This window comes from Macaca thibetana, chromosome 4 (genome assembly GCF_024542745.1).
Source record: "Macaca thibetana thibetana isolate TM-01 chromosome 4, ASM2454274v1, whole genome shotgun sequence".
NCBI lineage: Eukaryota > Metazoa > Chordata > Mammalia > Primates > Cercopithecidae > Macaca > Macaca thibetana.
This window is the reverse complement of record NC_065581.1, coordinates 147,075,623-147,096,150: the sequence shown is the minus strand read 5'-3', so window position 1 is coordinate 147,096,150 and position 20,528 is coordinate 147,075,623. Positions and strand designations below refer to the sequence as shown.

At 40.2% G+C, this 20,528-nt stretch overlaps 1 protein-coding gene across 3 annotated transcripts in view; it reads left to right on the top strand.

Annotated features, from left to right (window-relative positions):
• SLC35F1 (solute carrier family 35 member F1) overlaps nucleotides 1-20,528 on the top strand; it is a 400,531-nt gene that overhangs the window by 360,636 nt on the left and 19,367 nt on the right. For all 3 annotated transcript variants that reach the window (XM_050786549.1, XM_050786550.1, XM_050786551.1), the window contains 3 exons: nucleotides 566-722; nucleotides 2,595-2,647; nucleotides 10,136-10,290. In XM_050786549.1, coding sequence (XP_050642506.1) covers nucleotides 566-722; nucleotides 2,595-2,647; nucleotides 10,136-10,290 — 365 coding nt within the window. The remainder of the gene's footprint in view (nucleotides 1-565; nucleotides 723-2,594; nucleotides 2,648-10,135; nucleotides 10,291-20,528) is intronic.

Sequence of the window (20,528 nt, the reverse complement as noted above, 5' to 3'; positions counted from 1 at the left end):
GAGTCTTGACGGCTTCTGTTATAGCTTTCCTCCCTGAATAGCAGAGGGTGGAAATTTATGCTGCTTCTGTTTGTTCTACACCATGTTCACTAAACTGCTGGAAAATGTCCTGAAACCAACATAACTTGTGCATGTATTAGCATATATTCATAGACATTAGCTGGGTGTGGTGGTCAGTGCCTGTAATCTCAGCTACTCGGGAGGCTGAGGCAGGAGAATCCCTTAGAACCTGGGAGGTAGAGGTTGCACTAAGCCGAGATTGTGCCACTTCATGTTTGTATAAATCTGATAAGTGAAAATCTGATACCTGGACAGAAGATAGTGGGCTTTGTAGACAGGGTGTGATCTGGAAGAGACTGATCTCTTTCTTAGTTAGAGAAGACTTCTAATTGTGTCAACATAGGCAACCTTTTTATATCAGAACATGTCTAGAGCACAGATAAACAAACTTCTATAAAAATGTCAAAATAGAATAGGCAAGGGAAGCTCAATTTGCTGATGCCAGATTCTTGTTAAGAAAGTTTTAATGATGCTCCCTCTGTTTGTTTGTTTGGTTGGTTCCTAGGGGAAAATAAGCTGGTAGGGGACCTTCTGGTCTTAGGAGGAGCCACACTCTATGGTATCTCTAACGTCTGGGAAGAATACATCATCCGAACCCTGAGCCGAGTGGAATTCCTGGGAATGATTGGTCTCTTTGGAGCATTTTTCAGTGGAATTCAATTGTGAGTAAAAATAACAAGAAATATAGATAGTAGAGGGACTGTCAAGACTTATTCTTACAATTTTTGTTCTTGGGATGTAAAAATCAATGCTGGAATCCAGACGCCAGCTTCCTGTACAAAGGACTGATGAAATCTGCCAACTCAATATCTTTATTAGTAAATTTCCTCCAAATTAAACAATTTTAATATAAATTTTTATAAAACACCTAATGTTTTATAAAACGTTGAAGATAGTTTGCTAGAAAGCATTAGAAGCGTTAGGATTGATTCTCTGAAACCAATGAGTGGGTTATTACTTAGAGAAGTAGAAAAACTAAGCATAAATGCCCCAATTCAATGCATTTGCAGAAAGGAACATTCTGTCTACTAGTGACAACCACCAGTAGAAAACCTATAGTTTAAAATTATCCTTTTATAAATGTGTGATTTTACTGCCCATGGATTTGCAAGGGTGGACCATATTTCAAATTTATCTCTTAGAATTTAGCATTTCTGTTTTCCTTAAAAAGGTGAAGATATAATACAGACATTCACTAAGCACCACAAAGTCAAAAGCACCAGTTTTGCAGTAATTCTATGACTGAAACAGGTAAGTCATCACTGACTATTGCCTCAGAATTTTTTATGAGAATAAGTTTCAATCAAAGAATTTTCCACTGGTAAAGACCAATATTTTAGCTTCATGAAAGATATAAAGAATGATAGTATACCCTCCAGTCAAATTTTACTGAATCCCTTTCTACAAACAGGTAATTCTGATTTTACCAGTCTCTTTCTACAAAGCAAGCACTTTCTAATTGCATGGCTTCAGTGTCTGAAATTATTTATGGAAGATAGTTTGGCATCACCTTAAACAGGTTTTACAAATAGACTGTTTCAACAATCCTCCAAATTTTGTTGTCTTGAGATACTCGTGAAAAACTTCACAGCAAACAAGGCACAGTCTGAGAAAGATTTATTTGGGGTTCATTTTTGAAAGTGATGGCATTTTAAAGCCCCTAAATTTGGTGTGTCAGCTTTGTGAGAGGAAAAGGAATTACCTAGTTCAACTATTCATAGCCAACATTTTGTAGATAGATGACTTCTTTTATGGGTTATTATTCTTGAGTCCAAAAAATATGTTCAGAGATCTAGTGCTCATTTACTTCAGTTATAGTCTTTTAGAGTTGAGTGTTCCCTTTGGGGGACCCTGCCGCCAAAATAATGGAAGTGGCATTAGGGTGTCCTTGGCAAGTGGGATATATTGAGGGCTCACTGGAATCAAAGTAATGCTGGTGGAGTGATGCCAGTGCCACCTCCCCATTCTCTTCTAGATCAGTGGTTCTCAAAATATGGTCCTCTGACCAGCAGCACTGGTATCACATGAGAATTTGCCAGAAATGCACATCCATGGATCTCACCGAATCTCTGAATCAATTGCTAGGGTTGGGACCAGGAAACTGTATTTTAACACACTCTCCAGATGGCTGCCATGTACATTTAACTTTGAGAATCATTGCCCTAGAAAACGCTCAATCAGAAATTGATTAAACCTGCAAGCACAGACATTTTCTGAACCTCACGGTTTGCTTTTCAAAAAGCATCTGTCAAGCAGAAACAAAGGCTGCAGGCAGACTGTTTGGATGAGAAGGGCAGGAAGGGTTGAGCTCCCCAGGGCCCTGTGGCACACCCTCACACACGGACCAGGTTCTTCAGGGAAAAACCGCAGGCTGCCTAATTAGACTTGCTTCTACGTGACCCAAAATTCTTTCTGAAATTCATCTGGTTGCTTCATTATTTGTATAAATCTGATACGTGAAAAAAAAAAAGAAAGAACGAAAGTAGAGTGCGTTCTAATCTTGCTCATTGGGTTCATTTTCTTTGAATTTGCAGAGCTATAATGGAGCATAAGGAGCTGTTAAAGGTGCCCTGGGATTGGCAAATAGGTAAGGAGTTGGCTCACCTAAGATGCTCTTTTTATAACCTGAGAAATGTGTTTGAAGAATGATGTGGGTTGGGTGGAGCACAAACAAGGAAGGGATTTAGAATGGTAGGGGACAAGGGAAAATGAAATCCCTTCATCGTTTTAGGAAATCCTGCACATTCTGAGAGACTAAATTGTATGATTCATAGTGTTTCCTAATTGAGCTTCTGCCCATTATCATCGCCAAGATGCCATTAGGGGAGACACAGAAGTGTGTTATTAGGTTAAAGACCAACAGAAAAAAAAAAAAAAAAAACTGCCTGAGGCAGTGATAGCACATAAATGACAGCAATTTGCCTTAGCCAAGAAACACTAAACTGATGTGACCATTAAAAAGTGCTACTTTAGTAAAGGAAAAAAAACTGAATTTAACAAAAAACCATGAAAGGAAACAATGTAATGGGCATTCTGAGCCCATAAAAACCTTTCAGAAGGGAGCAGTTTGCACAAAAGAAATGGTTAACTGATCTCCAAATGGACTTAGAAAATACCAGACATGCTTTGAGCTAGTTAAGTCATCCAGGACTTCTCAGGTTCCACCTGTTTCTAAAACCACTTTCCTCAAAGAAATTTAGGACAAGGATTTAAGATACTAGGAGATGCTCTCATGATCAATCTCAGCAAGCCCTAAAAAAGGGACTGACATTTAATACCCTCAGAACGTGTCTCCACAGTGAGCACAGAACGTAACGTGGCTTATGGAATTGTATGGAAAATGTGTGCAGAGTGAATGCAAGTGGCAGGGAGGGCACTACAGACACTTCCCCACACTGAAGCTGGCTGCTTAAGCCATCTCTCCCTTCTATGACTTTGATACAACCTTAGCCAAATTCTGTGTCCATAAGGAAACACAATAAAAACATAAACTCCCGTGCGTCACTTTACCTACCTGTCCCCATCCCCTAAGCACATGAGGCCAACTTACTGCAGACATCATTCCCTCTGAAGGCACACTGTGAGCCACAGAATTGTGCCTGACTCTCCCTAGGAGTTCTCTCTAGTCACTTCGAGGGCTGACCAGCCCTGTGTCTCAGAGTCCTGCCGTTTAATTTCTCTCCAGTTGTGCTACAGAATGATATAATTAAAGGAAAATCAACAGGGCAAGGGGAGAGAGAAGAGGAGGGCAACAGGGAAAGGAAACTAGATGCAGGTTACGGAAAGCATTTGTCTTTGTGACCCACAACACCAGAAAACAAAATGTTACCTGTGCTTGGTGGCGCTTCACATGCAGTGGTCCGTGAGTATAAATTAATTTTATATTGATGATAATAGTAATGATCAAAAAGAATTTGTCCTCAAACTATGTGGATGCCATGTGCATATCCACTGAGGTTCTGTTATAATTCAGTGTTAGTTAAATGAGTCATCAAAAGATAGTTTTATTCTGAGCTCTCATATTGCCATTAAAACGTCAGTCCCCTATAGTTGAAGATGATGAAGGACAGTGTAAAAGGAACACATTACAGAGCCATCCATTTAATTTCTGATTGGAAATGAGGCCAAAATGGCCTCCATAGCACAGTAGGGTGACTATAGTTAACAATAATTTATTGCGTATTTCAAAATAGCTAGAAGAGATTTAGAATGTTCCCAACACACACAAAAAAATTAATCAATGGTTGAAGTGATGGATATCCCAATTGCCCTGACTTGATCATTACACAATGCATGCATGTATCAAAATATCACATGTACCTCAGAAATATGTACAATTATTATGTATCAACAAAAAATAGCCTCGAGGGGAAATCAAATACTCATCTTCCTCTTTCTGAAGCATTTGTAGGGTTGCATTTGGGATGTGTTTACACCAGGGCCTCCTTGGCCCTCATTATCTCACCCTGACCTACTGCAAGGTTCTGTTGTTAGCTCAATTCTAGACACATGGCATGCAGGGGATAAATGTTTACTAGGTGAGCAAATGAATGAATGACAAGCAACAAAGATGGTCCTATTCTTTCCTCTCTCATCTCACAAAATACAGACAAAAGGGAAGCAGTGGAGACAATGGCAGGAGACTTTAAGCTTGACATTGCACTTTCTTTCTGTGGAACTGGGAGATGGCATAGCAACCACTGCAATTCATGGGCCAGAGAGGCAGGGAGACATCAAGGGAAGGTCAGCACCCTCTCAAAGCCACCCCACACTCCTTGAGAAATCACCTGAGAGGCCAAGCTCTGATGACTATGTCCTGGTGGAAAGCTCACATTCTTCTGTTTAGGAGAACAGAATCCAAGAGATCTTCATTTCTCAGCGTCTGTCAATGATTTTCTCTGCCTCCCCACTCTCCACATTAGTAATCTAACCTTGTGTAATCTCTTAGATAACTCATGTGGTTGCCATTTTATCAAAGTGGAAAGATGGTTGTTGTTTTTGTTTCCTTGGGATAATAAATATGTTTTCTATTTTTTTCCTTTGGGATACATGTTTTCTATTTTCTTAGCTTAAAGCACTTTTAAAAACAGATTTTGTTATTTTCCGAAAACACTGGTCAATTGCAAAATACAGAGCAATTAAAAGCAAGAGGATAATAGTTATTGTTGTTTGTTTTTATTCCATTGTTTTACTCTACTGAACAGAAAGACTGGTTGTGATGATCTAATCAGTAAATTCAAGTCAAACGTATGACCTCATACGCTAGAATACCCTCCTGGGGAGCGGGAATGTTAGAGTCACATTCATAAGTCTAATAAACAACTTAAACATTCCCTTTATCCCATGGGTCATACTGTCATATTGTGGGTCATACTGTGCTAAAGGATGTGTGAACAAGTGTAATCGATATGAAAGTCAAATGTCAGAGAAAAGAAAAAGTGTGTTGCAGGTCAGTGAGCACAGGCTTGTGGTATGCAGGAACCTTCTTCACTTTTGGTGTTGTGGTTGATGCTTGTCTTGGTTTTGGTTTTAGTATTTTTCCTGGAGGCCAAAACAAAAGATTTGGCCTCTCCCTGAATATGGAATTATGGGATTACAGAGCAGGAAAAGACCTAGAGGATAATTAAGAATACACCTTTCCTGGCCAGGCGCAGTGGCTCACACCTGTAATCCCAGCACTTTGAGAGGCTGAGGCGGGCGGATCACTTAAAGCCAGGGGTTCAAGACCAGCCTGGCCAACATGGTGAAACCCTGTCTCTGCTAAAAATACAAAAATTAGCTGGTGTGGTGGTGCATGCCTATAGTCCCAGCTACTCAGGAGGCTGAGGATCGCTTGAACCCAGGAGGTGGAGGTTGCAGTGAGTCGGGATCGCACAACTGCACTCCAGCCTGAACAACAGAGCAAGACTCTGTCTCAAAAAAAAAAAAAAAGTATACCTTTCTTTTTACCCATGTTGAACCTGAGGCCTGGGGAGTTGAGGTGATGCTCGTCAGAGCATCTTTTTTTTTCTTTTTCCCAAAGAAAAAGATGAGATCAAATATATGTAGCCTATACAGACACATACTATATATATATATAGTAACTCTCTCTCTCTAGATATATATATATAATATATTAACTGAGATATTGATTAGAGTCAAATAGGATGTTCCTTCAAAACTTTATTTCTCTTTATAATAATTAAACAATATAGATGAGTGTTATGTACTCAGAATTTAAAGTCAGGCTGCCTGTGTGACCTAAGGGCAAGTTACTTAACCTCTATAAGCTGGTCTTTTGCCTGTTTACTCACAGATCCATCTTTCACCCTTTCCTCTGCTCTGCTTATGCAAATCCACATCCAAGCCTCCCTTGTCAACTGGATTCCAGTCAGTTTTGGCCAATGGGAAGCAGTCGAGGGAGATTGGAGGTGGGAGAAAGAAAGAAACCGGTGTTTCTCTCTGTATCCCTCTGTTTGGGGTCAGATCTCCTCTAGATGTGGCTGAGTCTCCTCTGTGATTCTACCCCTGCTGGGCTTCCCTAACTTATGACCCCAAGTAACGTGGCCTTTCTCTTGTATTTCCCTAGCTCTTGGGTTATGAGTAACTCCCTGCTATTGCTAATCTTCAGGTTGTCTCACCATCCCTGTTTCCCCAGCACCCATTTGAACACCTTTGTAACTTGTACTCCATATAACATATCCTCTGTTTAACCCAGTATGGACTGTGTTTCTTGAATCTATAAGCCTATTTCCTAACCTATATAAAGAGGATAGCAATAGTTATCAGCATTATACTGTTGTGGAGATTAATTACTGTACATAAAGTACATGACATATAGTAAGTGCACAATCCATATTAGCTGATAATAGTATTTCCCATCTCTGTAGCTTAAATTACTTTAGTGCATAAGCACAAGAGTGACCAAATTCTATCCTTAGTGACAGAGAGAACATTCCAAGAGGAAATGTTTATACACATACTCTGTTATAAATGTACTGACTGCAGCCATTTTGTAGTTGTCAGTCAAAAAGCAATTCAGTTCATTTGTCTGATCATGCTGATCAATTGAAAACTCTACCTGGACAGAAAGGTAGACTTTCAGAAGCATTGTTAATGTCCATTAACTATCTAATGTCCATCTAAGAACAGTCAAGAAAGGGCAGCGATGCTGCATTCCAACTCTCAATTTAATCATGTGTTAACTAGGCTGGCTATGCTTTGCTTAGGAAACAGTATATTCACACGCAAAAACATTGGTTGACCTAGTTGTCAATTGCGATAGTGTATATATTCCACTCCTATCCCGCTACCTCTAATTTCTGCAGTATTTAAAAATAGGTTGAGAATATTTTAGCTGGAAGCATCCTAAGGTAGGATGGTTAGCAAAGTTCCATGTATTTATTTTCCTACTCTCTTTTGCCCACCAACTGGGCTTGTAAAATCTCACCACTTCTCTGAGTCCTCCAATTATATATCCAGCTCCCTACTGGACAGATCCTTTTGGATAATGCATAAGCGTCTAAAACAACACACTCAAAATGGAGCATTTTATTTCTCCTGAAAACCTGGTCCTCTTTTAGCACCCTCCATCTCAGTATATGGCGTCACAGTTCACCCAGTTTCTAAATTAGCCAGAACCCCTGGGCATGCTTCATGCTATCCTTTCCCTCACCACCTACATCAGGCTATCACCAGGGCCTGTTGAATCTTCACAAACCCAGACACTTCCCTTCTCTACTGCCGTTTCAAGTAAAACCAAGCAAGCTACCAGCCTCTCTTGCCGGGACTATGAAACCGCCATTCTGACTAGTCTTTGTAACTGGTCCCATGCTTTTCTCCTTCCAATCCCTTCTCCACAGAGTAGCCAAAATCATCTTTTGAAAATGTAGATCAGATTCTTTTAGTCACCTGCTGCGAACTCCTCAATGGCTTCCTTGTACAACTAGAATAAGATACACATTCCTTTCCAAGACCTGCAAAGCCCTGCATAATCCATTCCCTTCCCAATTTTCCAGCTTCCTCTGCCTGTTCTCTTCATTCTGCTCAGTCATTCTGGCCTTGGTCAGCATCTGGAACACTTGAGGCCCTGTCCCTTTCAGGAACTTTTCGTGTGCAGGTTTCCTTGGCTCCTCTCATGGCAGTCTCCTTTTGGTCCGTCAGCACTTGAGGTAAATGCCACCTCCACAAAGTAGCCCTACCCCACCACCCTGTCTAAAGCAAGCTCCTGCCATTCTCTTTAAGAAACCCTTGTCTTTCTGCATAGCATTAATAGCAACTCTAAGCTTCCTGTCTATCCTGTTTTTCATTGTTCCTAGCCCATAGCAGAGTGCTCAGGGCATAGTTAGTACTCAGAGAATAATAGTTGAATAAATGAGTGAATCTACCAACAGAGCCCACAAGTCAAAGTCCACGCAAAATGATGGAAGGGTATTATTCTGGAACTTTCTAACCCAGTCATGGTATTTAAACTAGTGACACCTTCAAGAAACAAAACAAAACAAACAAAAAAAGAAACAAGGCTCTGTTGCCTAGACTGTGTTCTGATCAAGTTTTATTATTTTTAGTGGATTAATCTAAGGATGGATCTTGTCACAGATTTCTTTAAGGAGTACCAAATTAATTTTTATGTCTTTTCATGTATTAGTCATAAGTTATGTAACATTTATTGCATTTTTAGTAGCCTGGTTAAAAGGAAAATGAACTACAAGTAGCATGAAAACACATCCAGGAAAACTATCCGTTTTTAGGGAATTCAAACTTCTGGAATTAAAAACCAAACTAATATTACTGCGATAGAATCTATGCATAGGACTTTTACCTTTCCTAAATAGGAAAGTGGCTGGTCCCACTTCGTCCGAGGGCACTTCCACCACGCTAGAGGGGGCTGTTGTACTGAGTTTACTTACTTATGTTCAGAATAATTTTCTTGTAGATCTGATGTGGCTTTTCATATGCAATGATGATTTTGTGCCCTTAAGCACTTTTCATATGGGCAAACCCAATTTATCTTTGGATGAATCCCTGGTCTTCATAGTCAGAAAGACCAGATATTCGGTACCTACCACACTCCCCAAAATCCATAAGTCAGAGGAAGCAAATCTGCCCACAGCCCACACCAGACACATTTAATCAAGAATTCCTTTGGAAAGTTTGTTTTTATTATGTTGTAATGCCCAGGCAGACACTGAATTGTAGCACTTATGCTTATCCTATGCCTTATTCTTTCAAGGTAGAGAAAAGAGTATTAATTTTTTTTTTTTACGTTTGCATTGTATCAACATTTGGGAAAAGTACAGATTTAGCTGTAAACTCCTGCTTGGGACCCTGCAAAATAGAGTACCCATGTCTAGGCTTAATTACAGAGAAAGAGAGAGAAATTTTGAGGATGAGAGATTGGCCACATAGTATTTTAAGGTCATGAAAGCCCACATGTGAGAGTTCACAGTAGGCCAGGATATGTGATGGAAGGGCAGGACTCTGTGTGTTGTGGGTAGGGCAGAACAGAATTCACGAATCTGGAAGAGACTGACAGATCATCCTGTGTTCCCAGCAATGAATTCATCCACCCAAAGCCACACAGTCAAGATTCCAATTCAGTATTCTAAGTCCAGGTCTCTTTGACATGCAAGCTCTTCAACTTTAAAGACAACGTAGTTATTCATCATTGTGGGCAATACATGATAGCAAACGGTTTTGTTGCTATTACTCAAATTAAAAACTAAGAGTTAAAAAAAATGTTTAAAAATAGATGAATAGCAAAAGCTGATTACAGCACAATTGGGAGAATTCAAAAACCTTGATTCTGTGTTCTGACTATCGCCACTAAGAGGCACTCCTTCCCAGAAGAAGCAAAATGTCAGCAATGCAATAAGAAGCAGATTAGTTCATTTTTCACACTTAAATTTTTATTTTTTGATCTTATTTTATTTTTGTACTGTGTTATCCAATAATAAGCACCAGTGAATACGGGGAAAGAGAAACGACCTTGTGTGAGTGACAGGTGGTGTGCCCTCTTCCCCTTCTTTCCTGCTGTGGATGCTGAAGATACCCTGGAGGAGGCCCTGACGCTGCCTTCTCTTTACTCTTCCCCCAGGACTGCTCTACGTTGGCTTTAGTGCCTGCATGTTTGGTCTCTACAGCTTTATGCCAGTCGTCATAAAGAAAACCAGCGCCACTTCAGTCAACCTCTCTCTGCTCACAGCAGACTTGTACAGCCTGTTCTGTGGATTGTTTCTCTTCCACTACAAGGTAAGTTGAGTGAGTGCTCCTTTGTGAAGATGATACTTTGTAGGAAACAATGAACATGGGTAAGAATGCCTGGATGTCAAATGCCCTGATTTTGTGTAGGGAATAAGAATGTAACCGGGTGTGCGAACCTCCATGATTTGGGTATTCACATTTCAATTATAAGACAGAGACATTTTGTCGTATGAGATCAGTAACTATGGACAATTGATAGTAAGAGATAAGAAACAGTCATAAAGGAAAGAGCTTTTGAATACTGGGGACAGTTTTCCTGACAGCATTCAGCCCAGAAGCTACTCTTTTTCCAATATGAACCTAGGAAGAGTTGTACAATTCCCAAACTACAGCTGCAAATGGATTCTGCCAAAGGCCTTGGCAGAGTATGTTCTCTTTGGAGAAAAGACACAATTCCTGCAGTTTCTGCTTTGCAGATATTTTTATAGCAAATATGAATGGAAAATGTTAATGCACTAGAAATAGTTTTTTTACTAAAAGATTGGGGTTTGAGTAAAGGAATGCGAAGAGATCATGTGAGGCACTGGCAGTGAATGCATCAGCCCTAAAGAAAAGAAGAAACTGTCCAGTCCAAAAATGTCAGCCTCTCAGAATGCAAAACTCTGCCCACATCTTCACCCTAGGGAGCATGATTAATTGATTATGGCACACTGAGGTCAGATCCTACTCCTCTTAACCCCACACTCGCTGCTGCCAATAACAATCAATTAGAATTGACATGCTAGAAGATACCACTTGCCATTCCTTAACTAGTCCTATAAGACAAGAGTCAACAGGGACTATGACCCAGTGTGAAACAGGCCAAATATGGAATGTCCAAGCAGATAAGACCAAACTTGGACAGCTGAAAGAAGAAGAGGCAGAAGAAAAGAGACACTACTCTGGCCACTTTTAGCCAAGTTCCTCACCAATGGTGTTACAGCCACCATCTGCAGCACTTGGGGGTGGCCAGCTGATGGGGCACCTTGGTGAGCAAAGCATCTTCATCCAGATGAAACTGGGTATAGACGTTCCTGGAGAAACAATAAGCTAAAAAGAGCATGTACTTGACATGACCAGGGGCAAAGCAGCTGAAGTGAATCATCAGGATTACTACTGAGAAAAGCAAAAGTCATAGCCAAGAAACCAATGCAAAAGGCAGACACGGGTGAAAAAGGGAATACAAATGAAGCTGGTTAGTAGCTAGGAGGATCAGAAACAGATCTGAGAGAGGGTACAAGTTGAGAAAGTGGCTGTGACAGCAGACAGGAATAATGTTCCTATTTTTCCTCCAGCTTTATTGAGGTATAACTGAAGAATAAAAATTGTACTATATACAGTATTTAAGATGTACAACATGATTTTTTGATGTATGTATACATTGTGAAATGTTCGCCACAATCAAGCTAATTATATCCATCGCCTCACATCGTTACCTTTTTTCTGTGTGTGTGTGTGTGTGTGTGTGTGTGTGTGTCTGTGTGTGATGAGAATACTTTAGATCTACTTTCTTGGCAAATTTCAAGTACAGATTACCATTAACTATCATCATCATGCTGTAGGTTAGGTCTCCAGAACTTACTCATTTTATAACTGAAAGTTTGTACCCTCTAGCTATCATCTCTCCATTCCCCCGACAAGTTCCTATTTTATATGAAGCCTTTTGCCGAATACAGTGGCAAAACTAAGAGCTTAGAGAAAGTATCTAGGACTGGGCAATGTTTATTGTTTGCAATTTGTTTTGTCTGTATGGAACAAGCTGTTTCCCAAGCTACCTTGGTCCTCATAAAGAGTAAAAAGCAAGGTCACAATATGTACCTCTCGTACTGCTCCTAACCAGTGCAGGAAGACCAGCTTCCTTCAAAATCCCCCTCCTCACACATCCAGTCATTTTCCAGAGCTCTGGGGAGCACCTGGCAGTGGGTTCATCCTCACAGCAGGTGGCCGCAATATTCTTCTCTCCTCCTCAGTTAAGCATCCACATCTAGTCCATTACTTGGTGTGAACTCAGTTCTTAGCAATTAATCTTGTAATTTACTTTATAAGCTTCTGAACTAGAAGAATCCCTTTAATCTTCCTTAAGGAAAGATGATTAAAATCTGTCGTTCTGCTGAGGACTGCAGTCACTGCTTGGGCGGTTCAGATCCAGGCCAGCTCCCAGCATGCCTGAGAGCAGTGTTCCTGAAAGTCTGGTTTCACTGGGGTGCTTGATAAAAATGCAGATTTGTGGGCCACACCCCTAAGCCACAGAGTCAGTATCTGGAGATGTGTCTGGGGAAGTGTGGCTGGTAACAGGTTCCCCCTGGCAGTCTGATGCCCTCTGAGTTTGAGAACCACTGTCCTTGATAAGAGTGTACTCGAACAGCGCCTGTTCCTGTCTGAGCCTGTCCTTTCCCACACTTCCGCTGATGTGGGGTTAAACCTGGGGTTCCTCAAATTTACAAGCATCAGGAAATGAGAGGGCTGATATGCTAATTCTCTGCAATCCATCCTCTCCTCCTATTATTTGTATGTTCCTATTCACTGAGGATAAGTAACTTTGCTGAAGAGGAAACCATGTAGTAACCCCCCACTATGCCATCAGAAGGGAAACTCTGTTTTCTGAAAATTAAATTACTATATTCACTAATTTAGAATTGTAATGGATATTTTTATTTCATACAGCAATGATTTGAGGTTTTTTTTGGTATGGCAAAATACACATACATTTTGTTACTATTTGAAAGATAAATTTTCTTAAAGCAGGAATTGATCCAACAGAGTAGTCATTTCTTCTAGTTAAAATTTATTTCTATTGCCTTTTTAAAAATTGACTATAATTGTAGATTCACATGCACTTTTAAGAAATAATAGAGAAAGCCCAGTTAACCCCTGTGAGCCCAAGTATCTGTGAGTCTCAATCAATTTGGAAAGTTTATTTTGCCATGATTAAGGGTGCACCTGTGACACAGCCTTAGGATGTCATGACAATATGTGCCCAAGGAGGTTGGGGAACAGCTTGCTTTTTATACATTTTAGGGAGACATAATACATCCATCAATACATGTAAGATTTACATTGGTTTGATCTGGAAAGGCCAGACAACTCAAAGCAGAGGCTTCCAGGTCACAGGTTAGATTTAAACATTTTCTGATTAGCAGTTGGTTGAGAGCGTTATTATCAGTAGGAAGGAATGTCTGCTTTACCATAAGGGGTTGTGAAGACTGGGGTTTTATCATGTAGATGAAGCCTCCAAGTAGCAGGCTTCAGAGAGAATAGATTATAAATGTTTCTTATCATATTTAAGGTCTGTGTTGATGTTAATGCCAGTTGGCTCTTCCTGAATTCCAAAAGGAAGGAGGGTATAGTGAGGCATGCCCAACTCCCCCTTCCCATCATGGCCTGAACTAGCTTTTCAGGTTAACTTTGGAATGCCTTTGGCTGAGAGGAAGGGTCCATCCAGATGGTTGGGGGACCTTAGAATTTTATTCTTGGTTTATACCCTTTACCTAGTCACTTACACTAGTGATGACATCTTGCCAAACTGTAGTACAAAAAACCCACAAAACTGTAGTACAATACCAGGATGTTAACACTGATACACTCAACATCCAGGACATTTCCATCAGCACAGGAATTGCTCATGCTGCCCTTTATAACCACACCTACTTCCCTCACCCACCCCCAGCTCCTCAAAATCACTAGTTTGTTCTCCATTCCTATAAATCTGTCATTTCAAAATGTTATATAAATGGAATTACACAGTATGTTACCCTTAGGGATTGAATTTTTCCACCAGGAGAGGCGTCTTTAAACTAAATGAAATGTTGTGTGGAAAAGGGCTTAGTCAATAAGCTTAAACTAAGAGTTTAAAAAATACTGATGTGGCCAGGCACAGTGGCTCACACCTGAAATCCCAGCACTTTGGGAGGCCGAGGCAGGTGGATCACCTAAGGTCAGGAGTTCGAGACCAGTCTGGCCAACATTGTGAAACTCCATCTCTACTAAAAATACAAAAATTTAGCTGGGCATGGTGGCAGGGACCTGTAATCCCAGCTAGTCGGGAGGCTGAAGCAGGAGAATTGCTTGAACCCGGGAGGCGGAGGTTTCAGTGAGCCAAGAGCGTGCCACTGCACTCCAGCCTGGGCAACAGAGTAAGACTCCATCTCAATAAACAAATAAATAAATAAATAAAAATACTGATGCTTGGGTCCCCCTCTCACCAATTCTAAGCACCCAAGCATCATAGGTTTAAAGACTCCCCAGGTGATTCCAGGGTGCAGCCATGGTTAGGCCCCTGGTTCAGACTTACCATACATGGCTGCAAGCAGGTAGAACTGGGACCAAAGGGTGAAGGTTACAAACTTATTGCTAAATATAAAGACACATTGTTAACAAGTACCTGAAAGTGCAATAGACTATCTTGGGAAGCAGGAGTTTCCATGGCTAGAGGAAGCAGGACACTGATGTGAGAGAGTACCAAGGGGCCTCAGCTTCTGTGCTGAGGATTGGACCAGTGACCTAGTAACCTCTGAGAGCTCACTTGGTTTTACTATGGTCTACAATTACAGATTATTCTTTAACTTAATGATGATGTCTTTAAGCAGCTTTCTGGTCTGGTTATAAATATCTGCATGTTGGAGGAGAGGGCTAGTTTTTCACAGATGTTGCTTATCCACGCAGAACTAAATGACTAAATGAAGCTCGCCTGCCTAACATTGATTATTTGGGTTTTTGGGTTTTTTTTTCACTTTCCACTCTTGGAAATAATCCATTCCTTTTCCGTCCCATCATTCCACTATCTGCAACAGTTCTGCCTCTTGTGCTGACTGCTGTGCTGACTGGACAGTAAAGCCCCATGTTCCTGGGAAGCAAATGATCTAATTCTAAATTCGTCTATCTGAAAGGCATAGTGCTTCTGCAAACTCTAAATCTTACAAGACTTTGAGAAGTGGTTATGTATTTCTATTATTTATTACCTGACAACATTATTGAATCCAGAGCAGTAAATCTATAGCCATCCACAGAAAGCACAGGAAATGAACTTGCCTGGGCCTCAGAGACCCCCGAAACTAAGCCCAGGAAGAGACTGACATGGAGGCTTTTCCATTGGAGGGTATACTGACTTTTCAAGGTCAGAGCTTGGTCTGAGGTCTACCGTCTTATAAGTATTGTACAAACAAGACACTGTTGAAATTGAAAGGATGTTAGCTTCCTGTTGCTGCTCTAAAAAATTACCACAAACTTAGTGGCTTAAAAAAATAACCCAAATTTACTATCTTACAGTTCTGAAAGTCAGAAGCCTACCTGGGCTAAAATTAAGTATTAGTAGAGGTATGTTGGTTCTGGAGGCTCTAGGGGAGAATCCATTTCCTTACCCTTTCCAGCTTCTAGAGGCCACCTGCATTTCTTGGTTCATGGCCCCTTCCTCCATCTTCAAAGCCAGCAGTATGGTGTCTTCAAATCAGACTGTGCTATGCCTGCTTCCCTCTTTTGGACCTGCTATTACATTCAGCCCACCCAGATAATCCAGGATAATATCCTCACCTCAAAATGCACATCTGCAAAGTCCCTTTTACCTTGTAAAGTAACATATTCACAGGTTTCAGGGATTCGGGTGTGAACATCTTTGGGGGATTATTATTCTGCCTACCCCAATGGGACTAGTACTAATTCTACCAGGACAATATGGGTATACTGACTAGAAGCCAGGTCAGCTGGGATGTGTGGACATGTGGTTCAGAAGCTGTGTCTGGGTGGTGAAGACACATTCTCTGCCTACAGACACTGTGCTCTGTTGAATTTCCTAACTGATGTTTAAAGTAGTTCAGGTTTCTTGCTAGTATGTGATTTTAATAAAGAAAACACTAAATCATGTGGAGAGAGAATACATTGGAGTGGGAAAACTATTTCAACATCTACCATGTAAAGTATGAATTAAGCAGCATAGTGTGGCCAAAAGAGCATAGACTTCAGAGTCCAAGGAGCCTAGATTTAAACTGGCTTCTGTGTATGCTTTAAGTTATTTGGGCCAGTTACTTATTCTCTCTAAACTTCAAGGTGATGAGATTTGCCTTATGGAAATTTAGAGGGGATTAAGTTAGGTAATGTATAAAAGGTGACCAGCAGTGATACGGTTCTCTGCTTAAACATGTGTTTCAGGATTAGTAATTCCTATCTCATTACATTTTTGGACTATTAACCTTATTCTAGGATTTTGTAACTAGATGTAGTGCTTAACAATTTTGTATGAGTTCTCTCCAACTTTTTTCCTGTTTGAAAAGGCAAGCCTGGGGTCTCATGCATTGAAATGTAGAAAACATTGTGTTAGGCATTTTCAACTGAATTATTTGATTCCTTTATTGCTTACCATGGAATTTTTAGGTGACAAGCAGAAATACAAAACATCTGAGGGTTGTTAAAGTAAAATACCAATCAGTTCTTTCACTGTATGCCATCGTGTGCTGAACATTCTTGAGCAAAATAGCAGCTGACATGAAATATACAGAAAATTCCTTTTTGCCTGACATTTAAATGACGATGGCTTATTTCACGCATCTACTATTAACATGTCAAGGCTTAATATTGCCACAAAATTGTTGTAATAAAGTGAGAGTAATTTCATAAGGACATATTATTTTTGTAACTTTATTAAAATAAACTAGAAACTAACAGACAAAAATGAACATCATAAGTACTCTCCAAGTCCCCTTTAAACATGTCACTTGGGCCATTGGCTTATGTGGCTCTCCATGCTGAACAGCCTGAAGCCACAGATTATCCTATTTGAAAAATATCTTAGGAAGGTATGGGCTCCATAAAACTATTCTTGCATGAGGAGAGTGTTTTTATCATACAAATAATTACTAAAAAAAAAAAAAGAGAGAGAGATTTCAAAATCATTTATCCAAAACGCAACTCCAACTATTCTGGGTAATGTGATTAATGTGAATTTTGTGGGATTTCATGTGCATGTTTTCATTAGAAAGCATTCTGTATGTCTTAGTCTCATATTTATACCAGATAATTTTTAAATAATTGCTTTGAGTTACAAAACAATCAGAAAAGTTTTTAAATGTCAGCAGCCTGTGCTGGCAATCCAGGTGACATCCTATGAGGACAGGTGTAGAGCTCCATGATCCACCCTGACCCTCCCCGTCAGCTCCTAAAATTACATCCCACATGTGCCAGCTTCTCTTAGTGTTTTGTTGTGGTGGTTGTTATGAGAGATTTGGCAAGCAAAGTTTAGAAACTCTGGACCTGAGGTCATTATAATAACATATTATTATGCATTAAATTTAAAAGAAAGATATCCAGATAATATTTATTTATTCTGTACCTGTTATGTGCCAGCCACTGTTTGGGTGCATAACTTTTTATTTATAGGTGAAGATGATAGAAACACCAAATATCACCAGGCAGATAATGCAAAGGATAAGGTTCCAAAACACTAAAACTTTAGTAGACAGCAATTTCAACTATCCTTAACATCTGAGTCCCAGTGCCAGAGAGTTTACAGAGACTGGAAAGTTTCATTAAGAGTGGAATCTTTCATTAGACATGAATCAGTATCTTGAGCCAAGCAACCCTGTTGATCCTCTGTGGCAGTGAGCAATCTCAGTAATGTCACTGCACTTGACACCAGGGCAGGCAGCCTCAACCTGTGGCAGCTGATGAGCATAATAAAAGCAATGCTTCACTTCTTATTTTTTAAAATGCCCTCATAAGTAGCCTGTTAGGTTTCTTGTATCTTAAAAGGCTGTGGATGTTAAGCTCATAGTGCCCAAATGTAATTAGAAACAGGAGATTTAAAAATTAAGACTTAGTCTTTTATGACTCTACAATACTTTTTAAAGTTTTGCTGGTGAGAAGAGAATTAGGGAGACTGGCGTCTCTGAAGCCCAGAGCATTTCACACGGAATACCAAGGTGAAAGATCTGTGAACGTTTGACTTTGGCTTTCCCCTGCACTGTAACAGTACAGCCCCTTTTGAGGCTTCCGTCTTGCTGAATAAGTTAGGGTAAGTGTTGCTAGCTTCTAGCAGTGGCGAAGGGATGCATTTCCATGCAGCCATTCAGGAACCCAGGTGCCTTCCATTTTGTGGCTCTGCCATCCTCTAGAGCAGGAGTCAGAAAACCCTAATCTGTGAGCCACCCCCTGTTTTAGTAAATAAAGTTCTATTGGAACACAGCCATGCCCATTTCTTCACATATTATCCATGGCTGCTTTTGTGCTACAATGGCAGTGTCGAGTAGTTGTGACAAAGTGTATGACCCATAAACCCAAAATAGTTACTACTGTCTAGCTCTTTAAGAAGTCTGCCCATGCCTGGGCTAGGCACTTGGAGTCCTCTGTAGGACTCCTTATTAGACAGCCTGGGGACTTTTATGGCTGTGTCTAAAATGATGTGTCTATAGCCCCTCCCATTCTCTTGGCCAGAACTCAGTCACATGGCCACACCTAATAATTGCAAGGGAGGCTGGGAAATGTAGTCAAGCTATGCAGGATGAAAAGCAAATGGGTTTAGTGAACAAGTAGCTGGTCTCTGCTACATTAGCAATTTCCGTTTCCCAGAAATATGAGAAGGACTAGAGAAGTTGGGAATAAATGGTGAGGCAAGCCCAGAATTATAGCCAGAAGCCAAAGTTCCTTCTACGTAAATCTATTCTTGAACTCCACCTCACAAAACAAATATTTTGAACTCACGTCATCATGTTAAGCTGTGAGGAAAGATTGAACGGGCTAGAGGTACTGCAGAAGTTTCAAATGGAAAGGCTTGTGATTGGATTGGGGCATAGCCAGGAAAAAAACAGCTAGTTGTCTCCCAGGACAATGCCTGGGATGTGTTTGTCACCAAAGTGAACAGCCCGGCCGTTCAGTCACATTCACAAGATTGAATGGCAACAATCTTGCCCATTCAGTCACCTAATTTTGTCAGCAGACCTGTGTGGATCCATCTTCCATGAACCAGAATATTAATAAACCAAGCTCATAGAAATCAGAGTGTCATTTTGCTAAGACATAAAACAAAGAGTGGCTCGAACATTAAAGGCTGAAGCAGAACCACTACTCTACACATCTCTAGGGGCCACCAAGGACTGAAGACTTTTTTCAGCTCTATATTTAAAGTGTTAATAGTTGTGATTTACTCGCTTCCATGAAAGATGATTAACATTGTCCTCCCTCATTTCCTTTTACTGTATTATTTTTATATTATCAATATTTTAATAGTTAACTTCTGTAAATATAATCCCTATGGTTTTTAAACCGTATTTCCACACTTACTACATTTGCTGTACCACCAGTCTCTGAAATGTAGATTCTCCTTTTCTGAATTTATTTTGATTAATCCCTTAGTAGGCTGGACTTCATCACTACTGGTATTGTCAGGAAGCAACACAGCTATGTATGGTTGTATAGGCTGTGCACAGTGCAATTTGTCCATTTGTAGAGAATATGTTCCCTATAATGCAAAAGCAGGTGGTCATCAAGTGTCTTGTTTCACTGCAGAAGTACCATTGGGTTTGCAATGAGTCTACCAGGAAATGTTCATGGGGTTGCATTCCTAAATCTTTACTTCTTTGGAAACATGTCTACTCTTTAAATTCAAAGGATAATTCTATCCTAGGTTGCACTTTTTTTCTCAGAACTTTATATATATATATATATATATTTTTTTTTTTTTTTTAAGTTGAGCACTGCACCCTTATATGGTGTGGATGTTTGTTCCCTCAAAATCTCATGTTGAAATGTAATCTGCAATGTTGGAGGTGGGGCCTTGTGGGAGGTGTTTGAGTCATGAGGGCAGATTCTTCATAAATGGCTTGGTGCCATCTTTAGGTAATGACTGCATGCTCTGTGAATTCACATGAGATCTGGTTTTTTAAAAGAGTCTGGGACTTCCTCCTTGCTCTCTTGCTCCCTCTCTCATCATGTGACATGCCTGCACCTCCTTCACCTTCTGCCACAATTGTAAATTTCCTGAGGCCCCCACCAGAAGCAAAGCGAATCTTGGTGCCATTCTTATACAGCCTACAGAACCATAAGCCAAAATAAACCTCTTTTATTTATAACTATAAATTATCCAGTCTCAGATATTCCTTTATAGCAATGCAAATGGACTAATACACACTCAGTCCTTTTTCAATGTCATGAGTCACTGGATTTTATCATTTAAGGAGTTGTGTGACTTACTTTTCAAAAAAAGAGCTTGCAAGTATTATATCTCAGGGTTCTCTTTGTCTGACAACATCTCTAATGTCTTTACA